The 20,706-nt window shown below is 43.8% G+C and overlaps 1 protein-coding gene and 1 pseudogene across 2 annotated transcripts; one reads left to right on the top strand and one right to left on the bottom strand.

Moving 5' to 3' along the window:
- Positions 1 to 9,937: 9,937 nt before the first annotated feature.
- On the bottom strand, positions 9,938 to 10,333 carry LOC101678449 (annotated as a pseudogene).
- Positions 10,334 to 12,071: 1,738 nt separating this feature from the next.
- CCR4 (C-C motif chemokine receptor 4) lies at positions 12,072 to 16,997 on the top strand. 2 transcript variants are annotated; one of them, XM_004774198.3, is made up of 2 exons: positions 12,072 to 12,174; positions 14,481 to 16,997. In XM_004774198.3, the coding sequence occupies exon 2, from the start codon at positions 14,527 to 14,529 to the stop codon at positions 15,607 to 15,609; it is 1,083 nt and encodes a 360-aa protein (XP_004774255.1). In that variant the 5' UTR covers positions 12,072 to 12,174; positions 14,481 to 14,526; the 3' UTR covers positions 15,610 to 16,997. The 2 variants fall into 2 exon arrangements, with proteins under 2 accessions (XP_004774255.1, XP_012902116.1); XM_013046662.2 differs by having other exon boundaries at positions 12,074 to 12,174; positions 14,453 to 16,997.
- The last annotated feature ends 3,709 nt before the right edge of the window (positions 16,998 to 20,706 follow it).

Here is a 20,706-nt window from a genome sequence, read left to right as displayed (position 1 = left end):
ATAAAAACACCTCTGGCTGATGCCCTGAGCAGTTTCTTCCCCTCAGTGAGTCTCTGTCTAACTGTAACATGGTCTGGGTGGGGATAAGGCCATTGGGGTCTGGGTCTCTTCTGGCATCAAAAGGTTGGGCTCGCGAGAACTAAGATGTTTCATTAACTGTCCATCCATTTGAGGTGATTGGATTTGCTCTTTGATGAACACTGACCTCTTGACTTCACACTGAAACAGTTGATCATAAGATAAAACTGCCTGTTTTATTCTTCAGGTTTTGAAGAAAGGTACTTGTGTATCATATAAAGTTCCTTGGATGCAAAGAGGAAATTCACTAGTCTCTTTTATCCTCACTTGGTTGGGAGGAAGAATTGTCAGGGTTAAATACAAAGAAACGGTGCTACAGGCTGGCTCAGCTAGCCCTGTGTGCTTGGAGGAAGAGGAATACTGGCAGTTGAGGCAGCAGAAAACCATCAGGACCTCAGGAAAAAAAAGGATGTGGAACCTACTAGATTAAGCCTTGGACACATCTGCATTACTGTGCTCAGAGGGGGAGCTACCATTCAATTTGAAAGCAGACGGAGTGAGATTATGGCTTTCCATTTTGTTTTGTATTCAGATTTATTTGAGAGCAAGAGCGTGAGAGAGAGCATGAGTGGAAGAGAGAGCATGAGCAGGGAGAGAGGCAGAGGGAGAGGGAGAAGCAGATTCCTCACTGAGCAGGGAGCTCCATGCTAATGCAGGTTCAATGCGGGGCTCGATCCCAGACCCTGTGATCATGACCTGAGCCGAAGACATACGCTTAACCAACTGGGCCACCCAGGCACCCCAATATTCTGTCTTTTAAGTAGTGATAGTACTTTTGAATGGAGACACTTTTATTCTTTAATTTTTTTCTTTTATTTAAAATGTTATATTTTAGGGACGCCTAGGTGGCTTAGACGGTTAAGTTTCTGCCTTCAGCTCAGGTCATGATCACAGAGTCCTGGGATCAAGTCCCATATCGGGCTCCTTGCTCAGTGGGGAGCCTGCTTCTCCCTCTGCCTGCTTCTCCTTCTGCTCACGCACTTTCTCTCTCTGACAAATAAATAAAAACTTAAAAAAAAAAAGGGTTATATTCTATCCTTTTAGAGTTTTCCCTTAAAATTTAAACTACAAAGTTAATAAAGTTTTAATATAGGACTTTTAAAATGTGGAACACTTTAGTTCTGATCATTCTCCTGTTTATTTTATTTTATTTTTCAAATGAAAGTTCTCACATTTTTATCACCAAGCCAACATACTAGAGCAGAAGTGTAGTAACAAAGAAGTCATTTCCCCAATAAAACATGTAAACATCTACCTGGAAGTGATGTTTACAGAGTGACAGGATATGAGCATGTGACTTTTCATGCAGCATAAATACATGTGTCATCTCATGTGTGATCCCTTACAGACCCAGCTTGGTTCTTTCCCAGTGCCTCCTCTTGGACTTATACCTGATTTTATTACCAATTTTCATCTGAATCCCCCGGAAAATGGGACAATTCTGGTTTTGTTTCTTGGCCAGGAATCCCTTGATCCCAAAGGTCTTATGAGAAGCTGTTTTGAGGAAGTCAGCTGCACACACCACAATGGCAGAGCGAAGGAGAGAGCTTCAGGTGATATTTTAATTCTACCTCATATTTACTTATCTTCCAAATTATGCAATTTATTTTTGTTTTATTAGGCTAATTTTCCTTCAGAAATAAGTGTTTACTAATATTTTTCTCCACTGTTGCATCTCATGCCTTCCAGGATCATTCATGATTTTCATCATGAAAACTTGATTTTTTTTTTTAAAGATTTTATTTATTTATTTGACAGAGATCACAAGTAGGCAGAGAGGCAGGCAGAGAGAGAGGAAGGGAAGCAGGGTCCCTGCTGAACAGAGATCCCCATGTGGGGCTTGATCCCAGGACCCTGGGGTCATGACCCGAGCTGAAGGCAGAGGCCTTAACCCACTGAGCCACCCAGGTGCCCCAAAACTTGATGTTTTATAAATAAAACTCAAAACCTTTTCTCTGTGCAGGAGATGAAAAATGCATTAATTGAAAAACCTTAAGATGAATAGAGATGCTGAGGTCCAATGGATATGAATTTTTTTCTTTGTTGAGCTCTTCCTGAGTGCTCTGATAGATTTAATAAAAAGAAAGGGAAAACACGGGACGCCTGGGTGGCTCAGTTGGTTAAGCAGCTGCCTTCGGCTCAGGTCATGATCCCAGCGTCCTGGGATCGAGTCCCGCATCGGGCTCCTTGCTCGGCAGGGAGCCTGCTTCTCCCTCTGCCTCTGCCTGCCACTCTGTCTGCCTGTGCTTGCTCTCGCTCTCTCTCTGATAAATAAATAAAATCTTAAAAAAAAAAAAAAAAGAAAGGGAAAACAAAAGACTGATCATTAACCTTTAAAAAAAATTTTTTTTTTTAAAGATTTTATTTATTTATTTGACAGAGAGAAATCACAAGTAGACGGAAAGGCAGGCAGAGAGAGAGGAAGGGAAGCAGGTTCCCTGCTGAGCAGAGAGCCTGATGCGGTACTCAATCCCATGACCCTGAGATCATGACCTGAGCCGAAGGCAGCGGCTTAACCCACTGAGCCACCCAGGTGCCCCTAAAAAAATTGTTTTAAAAAATATTTAAGTAATCTCTACACCCAACATGGGGCTGGAATTCAAGACCTTGAGATTAAGAGTTGCATGTTCCTCCCACCAACCCAGCCAGGTGCTTCAATGATCTAACTTTTAGAAGAAAAAAATGAGCTTCATTAAACTTTAGACATGATCCTTTCTGTATGCAAACTCCGCAATTTTATGGTAATTCCAGTTGGTAGAATATTTAAGTTTGGTTTTATTTAATAAAATGACCAAATTAACATTATCAAAGCTGTTTAGTGTTCTTAGTAAGAATGACAAAATGAGAAGCAGGCTCACAGCTCTTCTGGACTCTACAGTGTGAAGTTGTCTCAAGCAAAAGTAAACTTGTTTTAGTTGCGAGCTTAAATAGCACTTGTTTCCCAGAATTCTGTTACATATTTTAAAGTATATTTTCTGGAAATAAATGCTGTCTTTGAGCTTTAAAGACAAAATTTTAAATTCATCCTGAAATAACTTTCTTAAATCACGGCCAGCGTAAACGGGGAAATTCTGCTGTGCCTGCTGCCATCCGGTGGCAATTTTCCTGAAAAGAGCAATTTTCCAAGAGTGGTCTTAAGTCCCTTGGGGGTGACAGACAGCAGATCCCTGTGACCCTGTCCAGGGCATTCTTGATATCAAAACTACATTCATAATAACACTATAACTTTATCTTTTTCACTCTAGTAATATTTGTCCTGATGGTACAAAAGGAATGGGGTAAAGCCACTGGGACCTTTAGACAAATTGAGGTAGTACACAAAACTGTACTCTCCTCACCTCTCCCAAGTGATCCCAGTGCCAGTTGTACCTCAGCATTTCCCGATAAAGCGGGAAAATTGATTCTGTTACCTCTACCCTTATTCACATGCAATTCCATCTTACCTGAATGACTTACAAAGTATAACTATCCAAGTAAGTTTTCTGTAGACATTTTATTGAAAAGGAATGAAGTGAGCCTGTTATTTCAAGTGAAACAGCTGACAGTATTTATTGCTAATGATTAAGTGGGAACTTTCAGGTGAACATTGTAATCTTGGAGAACTTGTATCTGCTACTATACAATGACAGTTTCTCAATACTTAGTCTTCTGATGAGATCGGTGATGATATTACTGAATATGATTTGGTAAATAGAATAATGGCCCCTAAAGATGTTTATATCCTAAATCCCACAAATCATGAATGTGTTCCTTTACATTCCAATGGTATCCCATACATTTGATTTGAGATAGGGAGATTATTCTGGATTATCTGATGGGCTCAGTGTACTCACAAAGGTCATTATAAAAAGAGTGAGAGAGGTGAGAAGACGATACACAGTTGGCTTTGGCGACAAAGAGACCATGAGATCATCAGCAAATGTAGGTGGTCTCCAGGAGCTGACAAAAGCAAGGTAACAGATTCTTTCCTAGAACTTCTAGAAGAAACTGGGCCTACTAACCCCGAGTTAGAAAATGATTTCTGATCTCAGTCAGACTGCTAGAATTGTAATAAATTCATGTTGATTAAGCACTTAGTTTGTGATAATTTGTTACAGCCACATCAGAAAACTAATACAGTGATATTTTGATATTGGTAATAAATGGATGATTTCACATTTTCTTAATTTTCATAATTCAGCTTAGACTGAATCTTGACCAAACTGATCCCACTTCTCAATTATATGCAAAAGGGGTCATTTATCGGCATTCAGTTATCCATAATATGTCTCCTTCTTTCCCCCTTTTAAAAAGCCCAAAGACTCAAACAAATATTATCTCGAAATTGTTAACAGTGCATGCATGCCTCATAAAGGAAAATGGGCCTGGATCCTAAAAAGATGAGGGGTGAGGAGTTTTGTGATTGGGAGGTACTGTTATACCATGGATAGATTTTATTACATGACCTTATTTATTACCTCAGCTTCTGGTATAGGTGTAAATGTTATTCACATAAGTAGTCTTTGCATTCATGAGTGTGTTTATATACAGGTACACATACAGGTGCACACACACATATAAAGCTGTAAATATGTTCAGAGAAAGAAAAAAGTCATTTTGTTCTAAATTAAACTACCATTATTCAGTACCATTAGAATTATATGAAAAAGGTTTTATGATTAAAATAAATGTAATTTCAAAAAAAAATAAATGTAATTTCATATGAAGTGTTACTTGGAATGTTCTCACGAGAGAACCACTGTGCCCATGTGGGTGTAAGGCAGCCACCTGCTGCCTCCCCAGGTCTCCCCTAAGGATTCTCAGGAATGATTTTTCCCCCTCTCCCTTCCTCATGGTAACTCATCCTGTCAGCTTCTCCAATGACGTGGTAACTGTGTCTCTGTTACTCTCCCTTACAGTCCCCCTCGTATGTAAAATGAGACATTACAATTGTTTATACTTTAAAAATATACAAACCTGTGTTTATATGTTTTGTGTCTCCAATTGTGTATAATCAAGATGAGATAGAACACTGAGTTCAGGAGGAAGAACCTCAGCCAGGACTGACTGAAAGGTAGAAGGAGGGAATTGGTTATTCCAGAAATAGGATTTGGTGGTTTGTGTGTGTGTTGGTTGGGTTGGGTGGGAGGTGGTACAGAGAATATGCCCTGAAGAACTGTTTATTTTTTTAATTTTTAAATTAAAAAAAATTTATTTTGAGAGGGGTGGAGGAGAAAGGGAGAGAGAGAATCTTAAGCAGGTTCCACACCCAGGGAAGAACCCAATATGGGGCTTGATACGGGCTTGATCCCACAATCCTGAGATCATGACCTGAGCCCAAACCAAGAGTCGGCACTCAACTGACTGAGCTCCGCAGGTGCCTCTGCCCTGAAGAATTGTAATCTTAGGTGATGAACTATCTCTTGGGGCATTTGGAGGAGACCGCTCTCCTCTGGGTTTTAACCATTAGCAGGCTCTCTAGTTACATTGTTATGTTAGGGGTGGGTGGCTGATTCCACATATGGGATTTCACACATAAGGTTTCTGGAGAGTAGGACATTATTGGAGATTTTTTAAATAATAAAAAACATTGTCTCTGGAACAGTCACTGACGTTCATTGCTAAATACTTGATTCTGTTTCTATTTTTCTATCCTTGTACCAGTACCACCAATACTCAATCAGGGTATTTTTTCTGTTGTCAAGTTGTAGCAGTTCTTTGTGTTTTGGATATTACTTCTTATCAGATATATAATTTTCAAATAGCTTCTCCCATTCTGTAGACTGCCTTTTTACTCTGTTGATTGTGTCCTTTGATGCACAGAAGTTTTAAATTTTGGTATAGTCTTTTTATCTATTTTTATTTTTGTTACCTGTGTCTTCGGTGTCATCTTCAAGAAATCACCGTCAAATACATTGTCATGAAGACTTTTCACTTTTTTTCTAAAAATTTTATAGTTTTAGCTTTTATATTTACATCTTTGACCTATTTTGAGTTAGTTTTTGTATATAGTGAAACTAATAAACTAATCCAGCTTTATTCTTCTGCATAAGAATATCCAGTTTTTCTAGAACCATTTATTGAAAAGACTTGTCCTTTCCTAATTTAATGAACCTGGCAACTTCTTTGGAAATTACTTGACCATATATGTGGGGATTAATTTTGGGCTCTTTATTCTAGTTCATTGGTCTATATGTGTGTCTTTATGCCAATATCACATTGTTTTGATTGCTGTAGCTTTATTATATATATATATATATTTATATATTTTATATTATATATATTTATATATATATATTTACATGTATATATATATATGTATATATATATATATATATACCAATGCCTTTTATAATAAGGAAGTGTGGGATTTCCAACTATGTTCTTCTTTTTCAAAATTTTTTGACCATTTCAGGTTTCCTCAGATGCCATATGAATTTTAGGATGGATTTTTATTTTTTTTTAAAAGATTTTATTTATTTATTTGACAGACAGAGATCAAAGTAGGCAGAGAGGCAGGCAGAGAGAGGAAGGGAAGCAGGCTCCCCGCTGAGCAAAGAGCCCGATGCGGGACTCGATCCCAGGACCCTGAGATCATGACCTGAGCTGAAGGCAGAGGCTTTAACCCTCTGAGCCAGCCAGGTGCCCCTAGGATGGATTTTTAAAAATTATTAACTATCTATCCATTTATCTATTTATTTATTAGAGGGGGAGGAGCAGAGAGAGAAAGAGAGAGAGAGAGAATCTTAAGCAGACTCTACACTGAGCACTGAGTGTGATGCAGGGCTTGATCCCAGGATCCTGGGATTAAAACCTGAGCAGAAATCGAGAGTCAACCCTCCAACCACTGAGCCACCCAGGGGCTCCTGTTTCCCTGCTCTGTATTTGTATCTCCTGGATGTTCCAAGATTTTTTCCTTTTTTTTTAATCTGTTTTCCTAGAGGTTTGTCAATTTTGTGTTTTCAGATACTGCAGTGGGTCTATTTTACTTTCAAATTGTGTTTAATTTCTGCTTATATTTATTGTTTCTTTCCTCATGCCATTTTTTAAGAAGATTTTATTTATTTATTTGACAGGCAGAGATCAGAAGTGGGCAGAGAGGCAGGCCGAGAGAGGTGGGGGGAAGCAGGCTCCCTGCTGAGCAGAGAGCCCGATGCGGGGCTCGATCCCTGGACCCTGAGATCATGACCTGAGCTGAAGGCAGAGGCTTTAACCCACTGAACCACCCAGGTGCCCCTCCTCATACCATTTTTGAGTTTATTCTACAATTCCTTTTTCTACTGTTTCTTTTTCTAGTTGAACAGCTCTCACTAATTTTCATTCTTTCTTCCTTCTGATATAAATACCTAAGGGCTCAGTTACCCTCTCAGGTCCCCCGCAGCAGTGTACCACTATTTTGGATAAATGATACTTTGTTATCATTGTTTCAAGTGTTTTCTATTTTGCATTGTTATATTTTCTTTGATGTCTGGGTTCCATGCAAATGTGTTTTCTAATTTTCAGGTGTACAGGGAGTTTTAGTTATCTCTTTAAAAATCAATTTGAAAAAAAAAATCAATTTGTAATTTAATTGTTTGCAATTTTCTATTTCCTTATCAAAGTTTTGTCTGTGTATTCAGACCTCCCTGTAAAATGACTTATTTGTTTAAGTGCTGTTTTGATCCAGTTTTGAGGCCTTGACTAGAGGCTGATCAGTTCCCTTTTTTGAGCAGTAGCTTCCTTATCAGCATCTGGGCTCTGGGACTACTGTCCACAGCCCTAATCACCCTGGGACCAGACCCCAGGGAGCTAGGGACAGTTCCTCTACCCCAGGGAGCTAAGGACAGTTCCTCTATCCCAAGACCTCAAATTATCCATTAGCCAATCAGCAGAGAACCCATGAAAACTAACTAACCTTACCCTACTTGTCAAACATAAGCTGCCCCCTACAGGCCCAGCTCGCTGTTGCTCTGTCCCTGGGTGCAATGCCGGGTGTCGCCCTGGCTGGCAGCCTTTTCTCATTTTAAATGAAAGTAACGGGTCTGACTCCAGGTCTTTGATGCTTTTCTGACTCCAGGCCTTTGATGCTTTTTTTTTTTAAAGATTTAATTTATTTATTTGACAGAGAGAGAGAGCACGAGTGGGAGTGGGGAGGCAGGGGGAGAGGAAGAGAGAGTAGCACACTCCCCACTGAGCAGGGAGCCCTGAGGTGGGGCTTGATCCCAGGACACGGAGATCATGACCTGAGCCAAAGTCAGATGCTTGACCGAGTCACTCAGGCGCCCCCACATCTTTTATGTTTTACTGCCACTGCCTTGCAGTTGAGTTCCACGGAGCTCCTCCTGAAATCCTTGGGCATGGTTTCCAGGGTCACAGGCTGGTTCCTGTGGGCTGGTGTGGTATGCATGGACTGGGGAAGACTTGGATGTTTTTGGTGTTGATATAAGGTTTGGTACACCAGAGGGCGCTGTAGTCTTACGTTGCGGCGTTCCTTCCCATTGGCTGCCGGCGCTGGGCCACACACCACCTTGCCTTGGGTGAGGATTTGCCCTGAGTGTATTTTCCTGGTCTGCTCCTCTCTAGTCAGGTTTGAGTTTTTCATTCAGCCCAGTGGAAGATGGTGTCTATGAAAACGTCTAGAGTGTACGTGTTACTGACTGCGTCTCTGGCTGTGTGGCCCTGAGCACACCTGTCCTCTCCCTAGGTTCCTATTTCCCCATCTATGAAATAGACATGACTAAATACGGATCTTTCTGTGGAGGTGGGTAGGGATATTGCTTAGTTTTGAAACCCCTACTGGGGGGAAAACCTATTTAGTCTTTCTCCAGGACGGTTAACCTTATGACTTTGCAAACTGAAAGACGGACATTCTCCAGGACAATAACTTTCGCAACTTGGAAACCTGAAATGTGCTCTTCACCTTAGCACTAACTCAGAAATGGAATGTGGCCCACTGGGTTTGCATCCAAATATCTCTGGGTTCCTAGCTGTGGCTCCGGGCTACACGCCGCGCTCAGCTACTTCATGAGAAAGCTATTACTGTGTGTTTTATTTACTGATTTCCACCACCAGCGCTATGGTGGAGTGCCTGTCTGTCTCTGGCACCAACACTAGCTCGCTGGGCCTCTCCACAGTCCTCAGGCCATATCATCCCTTTTGCAGATGAGAAGATTGAGGTTCACATAGCTATGACTTGGTGGCACTGGGATCCACAGCCAGATGGAGCAGACCTCAGAGCAAGTGCTGTCGGCCGACGCAGAGGCTGGAAGTCACGCTCATCCTCCCTCGGACCCGGGATGCTTCTCACACAGGCAGATTGAATTATGGAAGCATTAACTGCCTTCCAAAGGAGCGTCTCCGGACCCACAATCACCAGTGATAACACACGATCATTGGCACCTCTGCCTATCACATGTTCTAGAACCTGAACACCAGATCACTTCTCCTCCCAGGCCAGGTCCACAGAGGCTTAGGCACGGTGCTCACATGGGCTTGCCTGGGACTTTCCTAGCTTCCTGCTGTGCCCCCCCCCCAGCTCTCTCATTTGTCCCTCAAGACCTGGGATTCCATGACAGAAGCTTCCCCAGGCTCTGCGTTTTTAAAAAATAGGGGGATTTAGGGTGCCTGGGTGGCTAAGTTAAGCCTCTGCCTTTGGCTCAGATCATGGTCTCAGGGTCCTTGGATCAAGGCCCTCATCGTGCTCAGAGAGCCTGCTTCCCCCCTCTCTCTACCTGCCTCTGCCTACTTGTGATCTCTCTCTCTGTCAAATGAATAAATACAAAACTTTAAAAATAGGGGGATTCATTTATTTATTTACTGCTTCAGTCAATGAAAAGAAAACTTTCTTGAAGCCCTGGGGCTTTGGGCTGGGGCAGGAGGCCACCCTGTGGGGTAAGGGGCCTTATTTGACCCTCTTCTTGGGGCACAGGTTGTTGGTGTGGCCACACTTCTTATGGCAGGTGACAGAGTGGGGGTGCAGGGAGCACTGGGGCCAACCATCTTGTCACAGTTGTGTTTCTGGGCCAGCTTACAGAGGGGAGGTTTGATGAGGCCACCCTGCAGGCAAAGCCCCAAGAGCAGAGAAGCCTCTTTCTGGATATTTCAGTTTGAGAGAGTATGGCCATCCTCCAGCCATTTGCTTGCCAAAATCATTTGCTTGCTGCTGGTCAGCCAAAATCATTTGCTTGCTGCTGCCCTCCTTGTCTTGGATTTTGGCTTTGACATTCTCGATGAAGTCATGGGGCTTGGCCTCAAGAACGATGGTCTTGCCCATCAGGGTCTTCACGAGGATCTGCATCTTTGCATCTCTTAAAGACTGCCTTCGCCAAACCAGCTGGCCACCCCGTTAAGAGAAAGATGGTGGCAGAACCTAAAAATACGTTTATTCTATAAATTACCCTGTATAATGGGCGTAGATTCACTGGTCAAATATGTTAGGGGCTTTTTTATTCTATATCTGCTTCCAGAGGTCACAGTGATATTGGCACTGGAAAGCCCCAGGGGGTGCTGCAGTACAGAGCGGTGTTTAACCTGAACCCAAGCCCAGAGTTCCCCGTACTGATCTGATCACAGATCTTCATTTCTTTTTCTCAGGGTGTCTGTGAATCTGGTTCTCCAGCTACACGCTGGGATGGCTGCCCTAGCTCAGGTCTCTCAGCTCTGTTGACATTCTAAGCACTCTTTGTCATAGAGGGCTGTCCTCTGCCTTGTAGGATTTTAGCAGCATTCCTGGCCTCTTCCTGTTAGAAGCCAGCAGCAGCTCCTCCTGTCCCCAAAGAAAATGTCTCCAGATATCACCCAAGTGCCCTGGGGTCAAAGAACGCCTTGGGACACAACATTCTAACTCATGCATTTATAGTAAAGGCAGATTGCCCTCAAGGAGTCAAAAACTGGTTTGGGGAGGTAAAAAAAAAAAAAACCCTTCTCTTTTTATGTATAAAGCACTGATATATGCATACTGCATCATAAACAGTATTAAAATTTCATGGGGAGGAGATGCCTCGGTGACTCGGTTGTTAAGCATCTGCCTTCAGCTCAGGTCGTGATCCCAGGGTCCTGGGGTCGAGCCCTGCATCAGGCTCCCTGCTCGGCGAGGGGCCTGCTTCTCCCTCTCCCTCTACACCTGTTTGTGTTCCCTCTCTCGCTGTCTCTCTCTCTGTCAAATAAATAAAATTTAAAAAAAAGTTTCATGGGGAAGTGAGATAAGTAAAAAAAAACCTAAAAAGACTCTTTGGGAGAGGTAATAATGAACAAAGGGTGACAAACATGCTCTGGCTCTGGTCCCTTTTCAGGCAAACTCCTTAGGAAAAATGACATTTGTGGCTCTTCGAAGCCGAACTGAAGACAGTAGAGGGAAAACATCTGGAAGCTGGCAGAAGCTGAGGAGATGATGGACAGAAGATTTGGGACTGCTGTGACTGCCATGCAAACTCAGGGGGACTCGGCCACGACCACTGTCAGTGGAAGTGCCATGATTTCTAAGTAGAGGGCTGTGGGCAGGGGTCCTCCTGTTGCAAAGGGGGCTTAAAGCTAGGTTGTCGGATGCCATGTTACACCCAGTTATTGAATGTGGTTGACTACAGCCCTCCCAGCCCCTCCCGGACACACATACTAGCATACATGTTTCTCTCCTCTGGTTACCCTTTCTCCTGCCTGTGTCTGGCCTCCTCCTCCAACCTCCTCAGATTCCCACTCATTGGAGGATATAGCCCATTATGGTTGCCTGCCACCAGCAAATAACAAACAGCCTGCTGATCCAGAATATATAGATCATTTCTACTGCAGGGAGCCGGCCAAAGGCAATTTTTTACATTAAAAAACCAAAAAATCAATGTTTAAAAATCAAGAAATTTCTCTTTTAAAAGAAAACTTACTTTATTTTCCTCTTTAATCTAGCAGAGAGCAAACCTTCCTAGCTTTCAGTTTTGGGAAATGAGTGAATCTTAGTCACTCGTTTTCTGGGGCTTCTATCAAAAAAAACCCCACTTGAACTCAGCATAGTTGGGTGAGGGATAAAGCTGGTGCTCACAGGAAGCCACGCGCCCTTCAAAGGCACCTGTCTTTCTTAACACTCTACTTCTCGAGCAAGCCTGGCACTGGCTCACAGACCTGCCTCTGAACTGCTGTCAGGAAAGCAAGGTAAGTGGGGAGGGGGCCATTCCTAGGGCCTCGGGCCACAGGCCACACATGCTCTCCAGACACTAGACAGGTGTGTGGACTTTGGGAGTGCTGTAAGCTGGCCAGCTACCCAGTTCCAACACTCAGGTGTCTGCGGCTACTAGCTGGCTTATCTTATCTTGGAGCTCACACACGACCTATTTCTACTCACATCCTCCAAGCCCTCGTCTGATGGGCGTTCATAGATGCAGGTCTCTCTCGCTGTGCACATCTGGCCCCAGTCCACACGCTTAGGATATACAGAAAATTTTGGTCAAATATACACATTTTTCTGCATTTTGCCTCTGTCAAGTCTCCCAGGTCAAGAAAGAAAATAAGGCTGATTCCCAGCACTTAGCAGCTGCGTTTACTTTTTTTGTTCTCCCTATAATTTCCTAATTCCTCAGCTTCGTCTGTTAAACTTTCACCGGAAAATGGTGGAGAGAGATTAGGATTGTTCTTTATCTAACTAGAATCGATATTCATTGTACAACATTGTTTCCAGGGACCCTGCGATGCCCCCGGTCTTCAGGATCTGTTTGCAGGAGGAAACCCAAATCTCTTTCTTGAGAAACCAAATGTAGTTTGTAGTTTGAGTGTTGGGACATGTGGTGGTGAGGCTGGAAGTAGGGGGTCGACATGAATTACCGGACACTGTTGTAATAAGGAACACAAGCTGCCGTTAAGAAGGAAGAAGGAGGAGGTAGCCTTGAGTCAGAAAGCCCTTCATCCCTGAATTACTCTGATTCACACGTGAACAGGTGTATAACTTTAAGAAGGTTTTAATCTCTTTACTTGCCAATTTAGATCGCAAATGAGGGTGGTTGGGGAGATAAAGGGATTTCATTTCTGGCTGTGATGTGCTGTTTGGACGTCTGTCAGGCTCATTCCGGCGGGGATGGGATTCCGGGGACAAGACTGATTTTTGCATGCAGTTTTGATGAAAAGACCAGAAAGTTCTCTCAAGTGACCATCTGAGTACTGTGAAATTATCTGAATACTGCAGTCTTCAGAAGGGAAAGAAACCACATCTGCTGCATTAGCACTGGACTGGCCCAGAAGCAGCGGGCCACCAGGGCTGGAAGGCCAGGCGTGTTCCCATTTATGTGATGTTCTAGAATGGATGTGGGACTTGGCTGTGTGTGCCAGAGACAACTTGCGCCAACTCAAGACTGCTAAGATTCAGGAATTTTTTTTTTTAAGATTTTATTTATTTATTTGTCAGAGAGAGAGAGCGAGAGCGAGAGCGAGAGAGTGAGCACAGGCAGACAGAGTGGCAGGCAGAGGGAGAAGCAGGCTCCCTGCCGAGCAAGGAGCCCGATGTGGGACTCAATCCCAGGACGCTGGGATCATGACCTGAGCCGAAGGCAGACGCTTAACCAAGTGAGCCACCCAAGTGCCCCAAGATTCAGGAATTCTGTGAGGTGGTTGGTAGCTGCAATTTTGCCATGGTGGAAGTATTTGTACTATAGAAACACGCAAACACCATAAATCAGAGTTCCCTACCTCCCCAGAACTGGTTTACCAGCACATCACTAGGACTCAGGCCCCAAGAGAAAGGTTTGCATATAGCTGTGTGGCCTCATTTAACTTCTCTGAACCTTTTATGAGTCATCTACACCATGTTTCCCTAAGGTTGCTTGGCTTAGAGTGCCCGACTTTTGTTGGGAGGGTGGCAGGGGACAGGAGCATGGAGTAGGATTAAATGAATAATACCAGGGAATGTGCTTTGAAATCTATGTCAAGCTTGCAGGAGGAATTAGAATTTTAATATAAAGTCAGGTGACCAATCTTGTAGCCTAATGATTATCTAAGCAGTTACTAAATTTGGGGAATTATAATCTGAGGGGGAACATGCATAGATTTTTATCTTTTTGTTTGTTTTTTGTTTTTATGTCACAAAGGCGGCTCTGGGTGTAGGACTATTGGGAATCTCAACTGACCTACAAATGATTCAGTAACCCCAGACTACTGATTAGAAATGCATCCTTGAAAACGCCTCCTTGAGAAGGAGGTTTTACTGTCCCCACTTACAAATGAGAGAACGGAAGCTCCCTCAGAAGGGTAGGAAAGGGGCAGAGCTGGACCATGGAATCTGCTAACTCCCAAGGAAAGGGTTTTCCCATTTGGCCGCACTGCCCTGTGGGACGGCGCTGTTCCACTTGGGAAGGTTGGGAAGGCTGTGCAATGGTCTGGGGCAAAATATTAAGCAGCTATGCTCTGTATACAGCGCCATTCTGATTTGGTTTTGTTCTTACAGAAATCTTGTTTGCGCTTCCCCTTCTTAGCTTCTGGTGGGGCTCAGACCTGGTTGAGGAGCTGGCAGATTTGAAAATGAACCCCACAGATATAGCAGACACCACCCTGGATGAAAGCGTCTATAGTAATTACTATCTCTACGAAAACATCCCCAAGCCTTGCACCAAAGAAGGCATCAAAGCGTTTGGGGAGCTCTTCCTGCCCCCTCTCTACTACTTGGTCTTTCTGTTTGGTCTCCTTGGAAATTCTGTGGTGGTGCTAGTCCTGTTCAAATACAAGAGGCTTAAGTCCATGACTGACGTGTACCTGCTCAACCTTGCCATCTCGGACCTGCTCTTCGTGCTCTCCCTCCCTTTCTGGGGCTACTATGCTGCAGACCAGTGGGTTTTTGGACTCGGTCTCTGCAAGATCATTTCCTGGATGTACTTGGTGGGTTTTTACAGCGGCATCTTCTTCATCATGCTCATGAGCATTGACAGATACCTGGCGATTGTGCATGCGGTGTTCTCCCTGAGAGCGAGGACCTTGACTTATGGGGTCATCACCAGCTTGGCCACGTGGTCTGTGGCTGTACTGGCCTCCCTTCCAGGCCTTCTATTCAGCACGTGTTATACCGAGCGCAACCACACCTACTGCAAGACCAAGTACTCTCTCAACTCCACAAGGTGGAAGGTGCTGAGCTCCCTGGAGATCAACATTCTCGGATTGGTGGTTCCCTTGGGCACCATGTTGTTCTGCTACTCCATGATCATCAGGACACTGCAGCACTGCAAAAACGAGAAGAAGAGCAAGGCGGTGAGGATGGTCTTTGCTGTGGTGGCCCTCTTCCTGGGGTTCTGGACACCTTACAATGTGGTGCTCTTCCTGGAGACACTGGTGGAGCTGGGGGTCCTTCAGGACTGCACCTTTGAAAGGCACCTGGACTATGCCATTCAGGCCACAGAGACCCTGGCTTTCGTTCACTGCTGCCTTAATCCAGTCATCTACTTTTTCCTCGGGGAGAAATTCCGCAAGTACATAGTACAGCTCTTCAGAACCTGCAGGGGGCCGTTCATGCGCTGCCAATACTGTAGGCTCCTCCAGCTCTATGCCCCTGACACTCCCAGCTCCTCCTACACGCAGTCCACCGGGGATCACGATCTCCATGATGCCCTGTGAAAAACAAAGAGGCAAAAGATGGAGTTGAGCTTCCCAGAGTTAAGAGTTTGAAACTGTATTATAGTAAGAGTTCCTGAGCAAGTGGCAGGAAGAAAACTTACATCCACAGCAGAGCGTGGGCTCCTCACCCCACAGTCAGCTTTTCCTCTTGCCACATGTGAGTTCATCGAAGCAAGAGTTCAGTGGGGCTGCGGCTGCGGCAGCCCTCCTCTCCCAGGCTTGCCTGCCTGTGGCATGAGTAAACTGAAGGAGAATTCTAAGCAGCTTTTCAGTGAGGCTCTACATAATACTGTAAGGGAAGGACTGTTCATTTCCTTCTACCTGAACAGATGGTGTTCTCCAGAGGAACTGTGGAATCAAGGATGTGTTCTCCAGGAGGAACTGTGGAATCAATCGCTGCTCCTTGCTGCCTGCTCCTTTCATGAGCTTCTAGCTTTTGTGGAACCATATAGACAACTTTGACATGCTCTCCTAGAGTTTTTCTAATAATATATCCGAAGCATGGTATATTCCCGGAAGCCAGGTGCACACAGGAACAAAGAAGTAATGAATCTGGACCTTGAGTCTTTTATTTTGAAGGTTGACTTGTTAATGGAAGCCACACTTTGGATGCCGATGACAAGTGTAAGGATGTGAAGGCATTAGCATGGTCTGATTTCCAAACATGAAATACAAGGCATTAAAAAAATCCAAACACATTTGTGGAAATTCAAACACACTTTCATATGGTTGTGAGCATGTTTTTTTCAATTACAACAGACGAATATTCAAATTTCACAAATAATATACATGTGCGGATATATTTATGTAGGGTCTCTTACTTGTGTACAAACAGAGCCTTCAAAATTCAAAATAACCAGGGCTGATAAAGTATGACAATGCTTCCTCAGTAAGTTAGAAGTGCCTCCTATCCGGGAAGGCAAGAATAATCAACTAATGGTTACCACTGATGTGGCATAAACAGGACCAACAAAAAATTATGAAGTTGTGAAAATGTCATCCTCTCTTTTAAAACATTGGCCACCTTTTTTAACTGTGGGATGACTCAAAATTTCAGCCAGTCATTTTAATCATGTAATTAATTGTTTGGCACCATTAAAATAAATCTTTGTTCTTACAGCCTTAATCAGAATAAAGTAAAGACTTTAATCAAGTCGGGAAAGACCTGTAATCCCTCCCCCCCAAAAAACCTGTCTTGCAAACTTTTTTTTTCTGTCTTGTGAACTATTAGCTGAGTTATCTGTTTCAAATGCTTCTGTAAGTTTACACATTATCACATGCTCTATGCTTATGAAGGATGCATTTCCAGAAAGTTGGTTTTCAGAGAAGTGATTTTAAAAGGTTAAGTGGATGTTGCCTTTATGGACACAAATAAACAGACTTGTATATAGTCCCAGAGAGTTTTTTTCCTGATCTGTTTGTATTCGGTTTCCTTTGTTTTGTTTTAATTTTATTTGAGAGAGAGAGAGAGAGAAAGAGAGAGCATGAGCAGAGGGAGAAGGAGAAGCAGACTCCCCGCTGAGAAGGGAGCTGGTCATGGAGCTTGATCTCAGGACCCAGGATCACAACCAGAGCCCAAGGCAGATGCTTAACAGACTGAGCCACCCAGGCACCCTGTGCTGGGTTTCCTGACAGGGTTGCAGATGCGAGCTGATGTGGACCTGGTGCACTGGGCTGGCCAGTGGGAGGAACCAGAGGGTTACCTGTCCCAGGCAGCCACGTGGGGTGGGGAGGTGGTGCCCTGTGCAGCAGTGACCAGAAGGCTGGTGTACATGGCAGGGAGGGCTGGGCCGGGGTCTTGGGCGGTTTCCCTAGAAAACCTCCTTCCACCTGGCACACCAGCCCAGCCCGCACTCCCGAGTGAGCCTGAACACATCACTTCTAGCCTCAGTTTCCCCTCATCTATAGAGCAGAATATATTCCAGGGTGATGGAAGAAAAGATGATTGTTTCTTGGTAGAGCTTGTAAGGGTATTTATTTAATCACAGTGAGAGGGAAACTTTAGAGCCTGAAAGACAGACCAGCCCAGGGGGTTTCACTGTTGCTTTGTCCCTCCGCACACACAGGGGTAAACAGGGTGGGGTGCTGTCTGCCCGCTGTCATCCCTCCTCCTGGGCGGGAATCACCCATCATCTCAAGTTCCTCAGGCCTTCCCTTGTCCCAGAGCTGGGGCAGATTCCCTCCAGATGGGGAATTTGGAATTTCCAGGGGCACTCCAGCATGATACTCTCGGAACACAGACACAAGAAACACAGAGTGTTTCTTCTCATTCGGCACCAGAAACAAACAAAAAGCCAGTGTGATTTCTAAACAAAGGTAGTACACAAAGGTGAGTTTAACTCTCCGTTCTCAGACACTGGACCCATCTCTTCTTTGTGACAATGTGCCCAGCTTCTGGGGAACACAGACTGGGTGCCATTTAAAAACAGCAGTCGTAGTGGTTGCACAACACTGGGAATGTTCTAGATGCCGCTGAATTGCACATTTTAATTTTTTTTTAAAGATTTTATTTATTTATTTGACAGAGAGAGATCACAAGCAGGCAGAGAGGCAGGCAGAGAGAGAGAGGAAGGGAAGCAGGCCCCCTGCTGAGCAGAGAGCCCCATGCAGGACTCGATCCCAGGACCCCGAGATCATGACCTGAGCCGAAGGCAGTGGCTTAACCCACTGAGCCACCCAGGCGCCCCTGAATTGCACATTTTTAAATGTGCAGTTTGAAAGCCTTTGAAGTTTACGTCAACAAGAATGCGAGGCAATAGCCCTTTCAGTATCTGTCCCATAGCAGGCACTCAAATTCTACTGAATAAATACATGCCATCTTCTTTCTGTGAGAAGAAAAGATACAGAGTGTGGCAAACGGTCTTCAGACTGTTGGGGAGATTTTCCTTGAGAAACTCTCTTCACAGCTTGGAGCATTGGATGCAATTAGTTCCAATTGATTGAATGTCTGTTTTGTGCTAAGCAGGATGCCTGGTTATGGAGAGACTAACAGGATAAAGGAGAAAGCGAGTGGAATTTATACTCTGATACGGGGAAAACACAAACAAGATCAACTCTAAGGCAAGCAGGAGAGTTACAACAGAGTAACAAACACAATGTTTTGGGACATTCGAGGAAGGAGAAATGGATTCAATTTCCAATTTCATCATACAATTAGCTTTTAAAAGGATCATGATTTTGATGAACGGCACAGAGGAAGGACAGTGGAGGCTGGTGGAAAGGCTTGTGGTATTAAGAGCATACTGTGTGATCAGGGGTGGGGAGTGGTTTGGGCAGTTAAAAGAGAACATGTTGGGGAGGTGAGGGACAGCAGCAAAATAAACACTTGCCCTCTTGCCTTAATTTGGAACAACTCTGACAGGCCATTCCAATTCGAGCTCCCCTTACAATTAGCTGGGGTGTCTGCTGCAGCGACATGCCAGGGCAACTTCTCCTGGTGTCCGGTCTTGCTTCCTTCACGCCGTCGTAGGGGCTGTTCCCAAGATGACTCATCATTAAATCCACTGTACGCTAATCTCAGAGTCTCAGAGGCTGTTTTCAGGAACCCCTGTTTAAAACCAGGACTTGGGGATCACATAGGGGCGAGTGAGCCCCTAATATAAGGGGAAATTGACCTTCGGGTGTGGGGAAAGCCCCTGCACTGGGGATGTCCTTCATTCATTGCCCCTGTCCATCGACTCTTGTTGCCTATGCTTCTGTTTGTCAGCTGCACCTTGGCTCCCATAACTGGCCTGCCTTACCACCAGGGGCATCTCCCTCTTCACTCCTGTTATGGTCATGGACCACCTCTACCTTAGGTTGTGCTCTAGTCACCTGACATCCTATATTCTGTACCGGCGGTCAGCGACTTGCTGGGCTCACATGAACCAGACACAAGCTCTACCCATTTTTGTGGTCACAGTACTTTACTCCTTAAAAGCTTATAATGACTCCAAATTCCCCTTTCAGAAAAGCAGAAATCCACCAAGGGGTTTCAAATACTGAAACTCAGTTCAGGTTCACTGTAAAGTAGATAAGGTTGGATTTACCCCAAGAGACAGAGATTCAGGGGAAATAATATTCTAATCATGAATTAGACTAACTCCAACAGTAGCCAGCACCTAACTGCCTAGCAAAATGCCTAGCACAAAGCAGTTGCTCAATTATTTTCTAGTGAGTGAGTGAATTTCCTAATCTCTTAATTAAGTCCTCTACACTGGCAATTCAAGTTTCTATTTCACTACACAAAGTTCAGCGGTCCTCTCTCCAAAATCCCCACTATGTTTCTAATAAAACTTCGTGTGACAGAGTTCAAAGATTGATTGAATTGCCTCCTAGTTCCAGAAATCAGTGGGTGTTCTTTGGGTGAAAAATTACTTCATTAAGACTTTTGCTATGAGCATAATTGCAGAAGTCTGCATTTTCACCTTCTCTAGGACCTGTAAAATAACAGCAGGAAGAATGAATTAAAAAGCTCACAAACTCCGTTTTTTAAAATTCTTTTTAAATAAGTTCCACACTCAGTGTGGAGCTCGAACTTGTGACCCCAGATGGAGAGTCACATGTTCTACTGACAGAACCAGCCAGGTACCCCACAAACTCTCTGTACTTTCTCCATGATTTTTTTTATAAACTTAAAACTGTTTTAAGAGATAAAATTTATTTTATTATTTATTTATTTATTTGACAGATATCACAAGTAGGCAGAGAGGCAGGCAGAGAGAGAGAGGGAGAAGCAGGCTCCCGCTGAGCAGAGAGCCCGATGCGGGGCTCGATCCCAGGACCCTGGGATCATGACCTGAACCGAAGGCAGAGGCTTTAACCCACTGAGCCATCCAGGCGCCCCTAAAATTTATTTTTTAAATTGAAAAAGAAAAAAAGTATTTCTAGTTGTAATGACAGTATTGAGTAACTGGAAAACTCGAGAGAATCACTGGCAAAAACTATTATGAATAACAATTAAGTGAGTTAACGGGAAAGTGCTAATGTGTAAAACTGACTTATATTTATATTTACAAATAACCACTGTTTAGAAGATGTGATGGAAAAACAGACCTGCATTTTGAAAGAGAATAGAAAAAAAATCCTAATTAAGATATATATTATAAAAACAAGGAA

This window comes from Mustela putorius, unplaced genomic scaffold, assembly GCF_011764305.1.
Source record: "Mustela putorius furo isolate JIRA1106 unplaced genomic scaffold, ASM1176430v1.1 tig00003834_pilon_pilon_pilon, whole genome shotgun sequence".
NCBI classification, from domain to species: domain Eukaryota; kingdom Metazoa; phylum Chordata; class Mammalia; order Carnivora; family Mustelidae; genus Mustela; species Mustela putorius.
This window is presented reverse-complemented; position numbering and strand designations above follow the sequence as displayed.

Excerpts from the sequence above, each read along its gene's own strand:
- CCR4 (XM_004774198.3), top strand. The coding sequence starts at position 14,527 with ATGAACCCCACAGATATAGCAGACACCACCCTGGATGAAAGCGTCTAT.